Source organism: Kryptolebias marmoratus, linkage group LG2, assembly GCF_001649575.2.
Source record: "Kryptolebias marmoratus isolate JLee-2015 linkage group LG2, ASM164957v2, whole genome shotgun sequence".
Lineage (NCBI taxonomy): Eukaryota > Metazoa > Chordata > Actinopteri > Cyprinodontiformes > Rivulidae > Kryptolebias > Kryptolebias marmoratus.
The window spans coordinates 33,151,581-33,162,138 of NC_051431.1; the positions used below are offsets into that span (position 1 = coordinate 33,151,581).

Here is a 10,558-nt window from a genome sequence, read left to right on the forward strand (position 1 = left end):
GCATCTACTGAAGGACTATTTGAACCTCTGAAAAAATGTGTTTTCTCACCTTATGCATGAAATTCCATACATTATTAGGAATTTCTTTGTTACTTAGGTTGTTTTAAATTCAACCCCGTAACGGGACAATTTTATTGTTTGAGTATGACTCTAAAACATAATCACAATAAATCTTCCAGTTCCTTTGTAATCACCTGTCCCTTATGTAAAATAACTTATTGTGAGTATATTTTATTTGATTCTAAATAATAATTACTTGACTGTTAAGTAGAATATGGCAACTTAATGTACAATCGGTCTTCATAAATCATGAAAATACACTTTACATAAACATAAGATCATGCTTTTTTATGTTTTCTACTCATCCTCTAAACTTTACATACAGTTCAACAAACATTTGTGTAATATTTGTTATTATTATCAAAAAATGTATAACAATGTACCAAGTAACAGTGTTGAACGCACTGTAACAGGGTTGAATGAATGACAATGTTTCATCAAGTTAAAATTGAATTTAATTAATTCATTACAACAAAGATGAGGAAAGACATAACACTATATATGTAACATTTAACATTGTTTAAAAAATGACATGACATTTAGACTGAACGGATCTGTCTCATGAGAAGAAAAAGTGAAGGACTTTATAGGCTGAATGCAAAATACAAAATCTATCTTACTGGAATCAGTTTAACAGTAACAACTGACATCACAACACAATTACACTCAACTATAAGTGTTATTAATAAAAATCATTTTATATATGCTTGAATCTGCCATCTGTGCTATCAGCAGTACAAAACAAGTGCATTGCTGTCAGCTCTAAAAAAAACAGGAAATGAGTTTTAACTAAACTCTGAACTAATAAGTTTCATGAATGAAAGTGATTGTGGATGGTTTCTTTTCTCATCTGATCTGTTGTTCCTGTTATTTGTTTTTTTTTTCATCCTTTAGCCAGACAGTCTATCCCAGATTTCCTTCTGAATTCGCATGTGACGTGAATCACGTCCTGTCACGGGCTGAGGAGGTGGGATGAGCTCAAGAACATCATCAAATGGATACCACAGTACATCCTCTTGTAGAGGCCAAAAGAATCTGTTTTTGGTTATCCCGGCATGGTGCATACATTTGACTTGAACACTGGTTTCATCTATGGAAAGGATTATTCCTGGATACAATGCTTCATCATAATTGAGCACACACCATTCCCCTATTACCTCTGGGTCATCCCAAACGATTTGTTTCTGCCCTTGTGATGCCATAGCTGGGACTTTCCTGACAAAGCTGAAATGCTTTGTGTTCCAGCATTCATATTCAAGCTTTCCATAGGTGGAACACATGCAGCTGACATCTCGCGATGTTATCTCCCCTCGAGCAAGAGTAATTACCTGATGGATGTGCATGGCGCCTGGGACTGGTGGAATGGTGGACGGCATCCTTTGCAGTGCCTGCTCAACAGCTTCATCTTCAATATAATACAGTTTGATCGAACTGTCTGTCTCAGACAGGGCCTTGAAGAGCTCATAGGCATTGTTGATGTCCCTGCCATGGCTGATGAGGTTATCTGCTGATCTCTTTAAGGCAGCACCAACACCATCTGGTGCTCCTTTGCCACGACTGGACTCAAAAAAATTCCAGGTCCCTCTCAGTCCTCTCTTGTCAAGCTCTGTACTGAAAAGAAAAAAAGTTTCCTTTTTCCCTGTACTGCGTACAAGGCCCATCACTAAAAAAGTGCACAACGGATACTATTGGGTGTGTGGTGTGCACATAGTCCAGTGCAGGTTTCAAATGTTCCCATATGGCAGCTGGACTCTTATATTTGGATGGTGAAATGGAGGTAAAGCAGGTTGGTTCTTGGGTTCCACCAACATAGATGACCCCTGAGTGAAGTGTGGCCTGTTGGTGGGATGATCCAAAGTGTACTGACTGAATTTCAGTGCTGTACTTACAAGAAAAGTTCTCAGAAAAGTCAATGTGGATAAGGCATTCATCATTGGCCATGCAACTGCGCAGTCCACGGTAGTAGGCATACTGTTGCCTGATGTTGAAGAGATGCCTTTTAAACTTCGTGAGGTTTGTGTGAAACCTCTCTGCAAGCTCCTCTTGAATGCTCTCAATTGTTTTTTTTACTGTGATTTTTGCGACCCAGTTGTCTTCATTATTTGATTTTGTTTTGTCTTCTGTGGCCCACTGCACATAGGTCACCTTCTGTGCACCATTATATGAGCTTGAAAGGGGAATGATTTTATTTTTGCAATCTTCACATTCTCCATACATGCAAGCCTTGCTGCCAGTGTCACAGCACACAAGTTCTGTGAGGCGCTCTAAATTTGAAGATTCAATAAGCTTAAGCTGACAAAGCTTTTCAGCCAGAAAGCTCAGGTTTTCATGTAACCTGCACTGACATGTGTCACGGTCTGAAAGGGAGGGGTGGACAACCCAAAAGGGTCGCAGCCGGCAAAATGAGGCATAGGAAATGTGACTGATGTTGTTTTCTTCCAGAAACTTCCTGTGAAGGTTTTTCATTGTGTCTAAAAGGAATCGTTTTTGCATTTTCATTTTGTTCTTTGTTATTGTTTGCTTTTTCCCTGTCATCATCCGACTCACATCATCTCTTGTGAAGTATGTCTTCACCTTGCTCACCAGGGATTTATCAGTGTACCTGTTGTAAGGTTGTCTGGTGGAGTTATTACTCAGGTCTTCATTCTCACACAAAGTCCAGCGTTTTTTTGAAAAGCCTAGTGCTTTCTCAGACCACCTCTGCAGCCTGTATTTCTTAACTATCTTCCCGACAACAATCTTGGCAACAGTTTTTTTCTCTTTTTCATTTTTGGCATTCTTGTACTTCCTCCTAATGTCACAAATTGTTGGGGTCCAGGGTTTTGGAATGGCGGGGCTGCTATCTCACTTTTGTCCACCAGAGGGCATCCTGAGGTTTTGCCTGGAGGGTTGGTCTACAGCTCCTGATCCAGCACACCTAGTGCCAATCTCGTCAGCTCCTATATTAGGAGGGAGTCGCCGTCACTTCACTGCCAGAGTGTCACCTATGTTCGGTACTTCAGGCCCCAGAGTTATCTTCTCTGTCTGACTCTGTCTAGAAAAATTCTGCTAGTGACCCTTTGTGTGCTTCTCCTTCAGGACCTTCCTTCAGGACTCTGTGGACCACGTTTTCCTCACCGTGCTGTTCACAGTACAATTCTTTAGCAACTGACAGACTTTGGACTTGGGAGAGTCTTTATTCTTGGTTGCTCGCTGGAATCTTTTCTTGTATTTTTCTGTCTGATTCTTCTGATGTTTGAGTTTCCTTTTTAGTACTTCTATTTCTTTGCACAGTTTGTGTCTTGCTTTTCTGGATGCTTTCTTATCTGTTGAATAACTAAAATGAAACCATGGAAAAGGGATTGTTAGTTTTACTGATTAGTAGTAACATTCGTAATGACATAGCAACTAGGACACGAGGGTGCAAAATTGACTACTATGGCTTTGTGTGTGTGTGTAATTTTGAATTAAAACCAAGTATTATTTCTAACCACATATTTCCCTCACCGTGAGGACCCTGGTCTGACTTGCACTGCATCTTCAATCTCACTGTTAGGAGTATGTGGAGGAGTCAGAGCGGCAGGCCCACAGCTTTTCATCTCAGCTTTTCGTTTCTGTCGTTCTTTAGCCTTCTGCCACTCTTTACGTTTTTGTTTTTAAGCTCTTTTACTCAGGTCATTGATTTTCTTTTTCCCTGCTTCTTTCTCTTTTCCATCGCTCATGCTCTTTCCTGAGGTATTCTTCCCTTCTCTGTGAATCTGCATTTCTTCTCGCTCTGTACTCTCTTTGCCTCTCTGCATTTGATTTAGCCATCTGATAGGCCCAATCTGAAAATAATGATCATGAAATCACATTTAGAGAAAAGGGGCTGGTTTGCTTAAGAACAGTCTAACCTTCAGCCCCGTAACAATAATTCAACCCTGTAACAGTGGTTTTTGTTATGGGGTTGAATGTTACGGGGTTGAAGATTTCAGCTAAAAGTAGCCTTAAGTCCACATTAGCTAGGGTATGGAGCAGCATATGGCATGAGGAAAACAAGAAATCAATATATTTTTCTGAGATAATTAAGTGATTTTTCCCAAACAATAGTAAATATCATTTATGCATGTAACAGTGTTGAAAAGTTGAGCTTGACAATGTCAATCTATGAATAAAAACTATGAAATATAGGTGAGGAAGTATGCTAACACTTCCCTCTCTTTACAGTTTGAGAGGGAAAAGACTTGAGTGATGTCACTTCCTGGGTGCTGAAGAAGTTGGACTGAAGCACTATTTTTAAAAAGGGGGGGGGATTGGTATGCTGTTACGGGGTTGAACGAAACTGGGGGACATGATTAAAAAATGCTATTTTATAAATAATTCATGTATTTTTTTCTTATTTCTTTTGTTTAGGTTAAAGTATACCAGCAAATGTCTATATTAGTAGAAATAACTGGCAGTTACTGGCTATTTTTATTTGTTTTATATTCATTGAAAAAATAATGTTGGTTAGTGGGGACATGCTCATTTGGCTGACCTCTGACTCAGCAACCCATAAAATTTTTCTAAACATAATTTTAAAAAGGTATTTGTGTGTTATATTGCAAAGACACATGGATAATTCAATTTCTTGTTTTTAAATAAATTTTGTGGTTTGCTTTATATGAAAATCTTAGAAGTAACCCTAAGAGACACAAAATTAACCGAATTCAGAGAATGACCCAGTTGCAGTTAATGAAAGCAGGCTATTGATTTGGGAGGAGAAGTCAATGAGCTCAATGGGTGAAACCTCTGAGTTCTTTATGTGGGTGGAGAATGATGAAAAGTCCAAAACTAAACCAGAACCTGGTGAAGATTGTGAACTGGGAGCTGGAGGATGTGGGGACGGGGACGGGGATGAAAGGGGCGTGGTGGTGTCCGGCTGATCCACCAGAGAAGCTGTAGGTAGGTACATTTATTTATATAGCACTTCTCAGCACAAGGCGACTCAAAGTGCTGTAGTGGCGTCGAGCCGCTGACCCACCGGAGAAGCGGTTGGCGTAGGTGGGGATGTGGGAGCTGCCGCAGTCGGTGCCCTTCCTCGGCGACGGTGCCCTTCCTCGGCGACGGTGCCCACAGGATCGGGGGGGAACCGCTGCAAAAGACCGGGGCCCATCCAGGAAGGCGAGCGGGTGCTCCTCCCGCAGCTCGGCCAAGATCCTGGCTTTCTCTCCCGGAGAGAGGGTAACGCCCGTGGTGGAGTCTGCCGGGTTCTTTTTTGGTCGGATCATTCTTTCAGGTTTGACGGAGACTGAGGAGAACCCAGAGAGCAGACTCATAACAAAAACTAATTTTTTAATTCGAAAAACAATAGGTGACGAGGCAGCAAAACAAAACAAACTAAATCCAGATGCATGGAGGAAACACAGGACAGGACGGAACAAAACTCTGAGAACATTTAACAGGAACATAGAACGAGGACAAATGAACAATGATCCGACAGAGTAGTGGAGAAAGTGGCCGGGTGTTAAACACAGGAAAATGAGGTAAGCGGGCACAGGTGAGTGAACATAATTACTGGCAGGTGGAGATGGGCGTGGCAGGTAAACAGATGACAAACTGGGGAGAGGGAGATGAAAACAAACACAGACGGGAGAGACAAAGACAGAAAAAACAACAAGCAACTAACAAGATAACTGAATATACAAACCCAAAACCTAACAGTTGATGCTAATTGTTTTTTTTTATTAGAAACCTTTCAAAGAAAAACCGGTCTGTTCAAACCCTATAACACATGCAGTATTGCCAGCTCCTATTATTTTGTAACTATTATGAATGTCATTCTGCTATCAGAGCTGCTGTGATGCATAAGAGATAAAACAGGACCTGAAAAGACAGACACACTAAACGGATCCATATTAGGTTTTTTATCTTCTCATTCATTTTATAGCAAATATCAATGACAGTTTATTATTTAGTCTTATTTTATTATATTTAAATGATCAAACATACAAACCCCAATTCTTTACACTTTTCCTAAGTTGAACCACTGCAATACTCAAAAACTGTTGAAATGAAAGTAGGCCAACATAATTTGAAGTAAATTTAGATTTATTTGACAACATTTTATACAATTCTGATGTTTTGCATACAGATCACAATAAATCAACATAAACGTATTTCAATGTTGCAGCAGATTCCAAGATAACTCTTAATGTTACTCTGTGCTAAAATAAGGAACAGGTCCTCCTCACCAGTTCAACAACCTCCTGCCTCCCACCACCAGCCTCTTGTTAGCATAACGGCAACATTTTATCTTTTATTAATCATAAAACTGAGAAAAATGTTTCTGAACACATTAAGACCATTTGGCTCGGATGTGCTGCTTCTTTTTGTTTAGTTTTCCTTTTTATGAAGAGAGGAGACAGTCAGCTCATCAAGTTTTCTCTGTTCAGAAATCGTACAGTGTCAGTGAAACCTTCTTCACATAAAGACTGCATGGTGCTGGTGGACGGAGGGAACAGAGCCTGGTTCAGACGCTTCATGTTCTCCAAGGAAAACTGAGGAAAACAAACAAGATTTTGTCTTTGTTTTTGTACATCAAGGAAAACTTTTGAAAAAAAGTCAGTGAGAGAGGGGAATTTCAAGGCTTGGCTTCTCAGTGTTCACTTTATGAACAACAATATTTGACTATATGACTATAAAGACATGATTGGATAAGTCTGATGTGGAAGAACTTAATTGATCCAAGCCCACTAGGCACCTTTAAGGTGATAAGGATTGCAGGCCAGACCTTCTCTTTCAACATCAGTGCCTGACTTCGTAAATGTTCTACAGCTCTCACAGAGAGCTCAGTGGAGGCAAATTACACTGCAGAAATCTCAGGTGGATGTGGACGACCTGCCCACATTGAGGCGGCACTCAGTCACCAATGAACAACTGGGGTGAGAAGAAACAAACACAGCTGAATCAAAGCCAAGGTGAGACTGGACAATCAAAAATGGCAGTTAGTTTCTCAGCTAGGTGAGGAGCATTGGTGAACATGGGGTCCAGCTTTAGGTACTTGGCCTTGCACCTAAGGGACAACCTGGCCTGGAGTAACAACACTTCAAACCTGGTAAGGAAGGCACACCAATACCTGTACGTCCTCAGATGGCTGAGACGCACAGGTCTTGGGAGCTCAGTTCTGAGCCCCTTTTACAGATGTGAGATGGAGAGTGTCTTATGCTCCAGCATCACTGTGTGGCACGGCAGCTGCTCCGTGGCTAAGAAGAAGGCTCTGTACAGGGTGGTGAAGGCTGCACAGTGGACTGCAGAAGTCAAACACAGACATTTACACCTGCAGATGCAGGGGAAAAGGCTCCTGCATCATGAAAGACCACATTCACTCCAAACACACACTTCTCACTCCCTTTCAGGCAGAAGGCTGTGGAGCATCAACAGCAGGATCGCCGGACTGAAGAACAGCTCCTAACCTGACACTGTTAGGGTGCTGAACTCTGGTGGGGATCTGTAGCTGGCTGCTGTTTATTGTACTGCTGATATTGTAATATTCCTGTTATTTTTCTCACTATTTACTGTTATTACACTATTGTCTGTTGCTGGGCTTAAACTGGTTCCACTTCATGCACCTATATGATGTGAATGACAATAAATTTTTCTTGATTTTTTTTTTTTTAAATCAGAGATTCACAATATTTAAGTGAGGATATGCTGTATTTGGGTTTCTTTCAAACATGCTGATGTAAATTTGGGGTAAACGTCTCTACTTTGGTCTCTTCTGTCCAAAGAACCTTATTCCAAAACTCTCATGGTTCGTTCAGTCGAAACTTTACAAGCTAAAGTCTTTCTGGAAATATTATCTTTAACCAGCCTTTGGAGATGCAGATCAGCTGAGCAAGACATTTCAAACAAAACCTTCTGACCTCGAGACTATATCCTAAACCAGAAGACGATTTTCAAATAACTCACTGTCTCCATTCAACAACCTGTCCTGAGATTTATCAGCTGATCCAAGAAATTTGTTCGTTCTGAGATATTTTACACATCCCATCTGTCAGCCACTGCCAACAGCAAAATCCATTAAAAACAAACAACATTTTAAAAAGTTGGTCAGATACTGCATCTTTAAATTGATAAGTTAAAGATCAAGTTCTCACCATTATGGTCATGTTGGCCAGTCTGAGCTGAGTGTTGAAGCGCCCCCTGTGGACAGGACATACATCCTGGAGTCCAGCAAAGGGAGACACAGTGATGGTTCGACCCACAGGCAGAATAGGCAGGCTGTCAGTAAACCCTCCATCAATCCATTTCTAATCAAACAAAGTTTGTGAGTTAAAAAAAAGTATTCCATAATGTGTAGCATCTACAGGTAAAAACTAAAAACTATTTAGTTTTAGACACTATTCACACTATTGAGTAAGTAATTATGTTTACTTAGAAGCAAATAAAATTGACAAAAGGCTTCATAAAAGAAATGCAACAAAATACACAAAAAAACATCATTGGTTTAATGTCTATAATTTTAAACAGGCATACAAAAACTTGACTGAATTTTAAAAAGTCTTCAGCTACGTTTTAAATTAATTACCACAGTCAAACCAATGTAAAAACCATAAAAGTTTAATAAACAAGGTCAAAGTGTGACTGCTAGAAAAAAGAAATCCCATTCTCCCAGGTTTTAAATCAGATTTGAGGAACCACTCATTAAATGATCTGAGGGCCCAATAAAAAAATGGGTTCTTGTTTTCTAATCGGGATCAAAGGGTGCTCTCTTGTACCCTCTCCTCCCATGGGGAAGGTCGGACCCCTCAGGCCACAGTTACACTGAGCACGATGGGAGGAAATGACTGCTCTAGAATCCAAAACAGCTAAAGAGCTGTTTTAGTGCTGTTTTTTCTGTATGTTGATCAAGTGCTGAAATACTTCATTTCATCATAAGCAAAAACTGGAAATAGTATCAAACAGAAGAAAAAGGGTTTTAATAGTTTGCGGAAAATCTTTACCCAGGCTAAGAATGTTTTTTTCTATTTATTTAACTCTGCTGTGGCGTTTGGGTCAAATGGACTCAAAGTTACAAGGGCTTCAGGAGAGTTAAAGTCACTACTGTGGACATTCTCGCTACCCAGTGGTGATATATGGGGATTTCAGCATTTTTGCTAAAATCATTTGGATGGAGGTTTTTTTTTTTTTTATAAACAAAAAGAAATATTCAGAGTGCTTTAAATAGGGCCTGAGAATGAGAGCCAAAATGAACAACAAAGTACTAGAAGGACACAATAATCGAGTCAAAACACTTCTTTGTGAACTCTTCAGGATTATACTTTTAAATAAAAAACCTCTGTTTTTGATAAAACTGTTATTCAAATAGCCTTTTTATTAACTACTTTGAACAAACACATTGAAAAAAGTTATTTACCTGTCCTCTAAACTCCACTGGTTTAAGTCCAGCATAAACAGGTACAAAGCTGCTAGCAAGTAGAGCCTGTAGAGGTTAGAGGACCACTTTAGGGTCATAGAACTAAAAAAAAAATGAACACTGAGGTGAAAAACAGAGACTGGGAGGACTTACTTTAATGAGATCATCTCTTGACGTAAACCTGGATACAATGCAGTTCTTGCCACTTTTTGAGTTTGTTAGGGACACATAAAGGCGATCAGTGGCCAGACTGTGAGCCTCTCTGGGAAGAATCTCCTCTATACCATCCCTACGGAGAAAATACACATCTATCAGCATTTTAACGATAACATCTCCAAAGGCTGTGAAAGAAAAATATAAAGGTAATATTTTTACCACCTTAAAAATATTCATCACTGAAGCTTATGGGATTTCTGGAGCTGTTTTGTCTTCCTACAAAAAAAAATCAGGTTTTAATTTTTAAAATAAAAACTGGTGTCATCACACTTTCAGTTTCAAACTGGGCTCACATTTTTCAACTGTGGACAATTTAAAAAAGCAGGCATACTAGTCTAGTACCCATTCCCTCTGCTTCTTTAGACATGCCTTTGTAAATGTGTACCATCACAGAGACTAGTTTTTGGACTTCTTGCTGATAACAGTCTTGATTAGCGTTTCTCAAAGGGGGCGGTACCGCCCCCTGGGGGGCGTTGAGAGGATGACGGGGGGCGCTGGCAGCAATATTTTCAAAAGGGGGGCGTTGATATTCTTTTGGGGGCGTTTGCTTGAAGGAAAAGTTTACACCAAAGATTCACAACAATATCAGTTTAAACTTTGAAGTACTTGCAAAAATATTGTGGCCTAAAACATTAAAACCGTCACAGAACTGCAGCTGTATCGATGGTGTTTCTCTTCGGCGCAGCTCCGTGCTGCCTTCAGGAGAACGGGACATCAGAGTATCGTTTTTATAATTTGTCGCACATGGCACTTTGTAAACTTTGAGAAAGGAGCGCTCTCTTTAGTGATATTACCCTTGGAATTATTTATTTCTCTTACATGGGTTAATTTCTCTGAAGGATACACCGTGAGCGCTTTGTTATCGCAGTGGTTAAACATTTACAAGAGCAATATTCTGTTTTCGGACTTTCCCTGAAAGTGTCCAGC

At 40.0% G+C, this 10,558-nt stretch overlaps 1 protein-coding gene across 3 annotated transcripts in view; it reads right to left on the reverse strand.

Annotated features, from left to right (window-relative positions):
- Nucleotides 1-5,156: 5,156 nt before the first annotated feature.
- Nucleotides 5,157-10,558, reverse strand: part of pnpla4 (patatin-like phospholipase domain containing 4) — a 12,696-nt gene continuing 7,294 nt past the window's right edge. Inside the window, exons 4-7 of one of the 3 annotated variants that reach the window (XM_025002379.2) lie at nucleotides 9,569-9,704; nucleotides 9,416-9,481; nucleotides 8,157-8,309; nucleotides 5,157-5,308 (exon numbers count right to left, since the gene is read on the reverse strand). In XM_025002379.2, coding sequence (XP_024858147.1) covers nucleotides 5,285-5,308; nucleotides 8,157-8,309; nucleotides 9,416-9,481; nucleotides 9,569-9,704 — 379 coding nt within the window. In that variant the 3' untranslated portion in view covers nucleotides 5,157-5,284. Of the gene's footprint in view, nucleotides 5,309-6,090; nucleotides 6,558-8,156; nucleotides 8,310-9,415; nucleotides 9,482-9,568; nucleotides 9,705-10,558 lie in introns of those variants that run through there. The other 2 variants (XM_017439602.3, XM_017439603.3) reach the window with 2 other exon arrangements.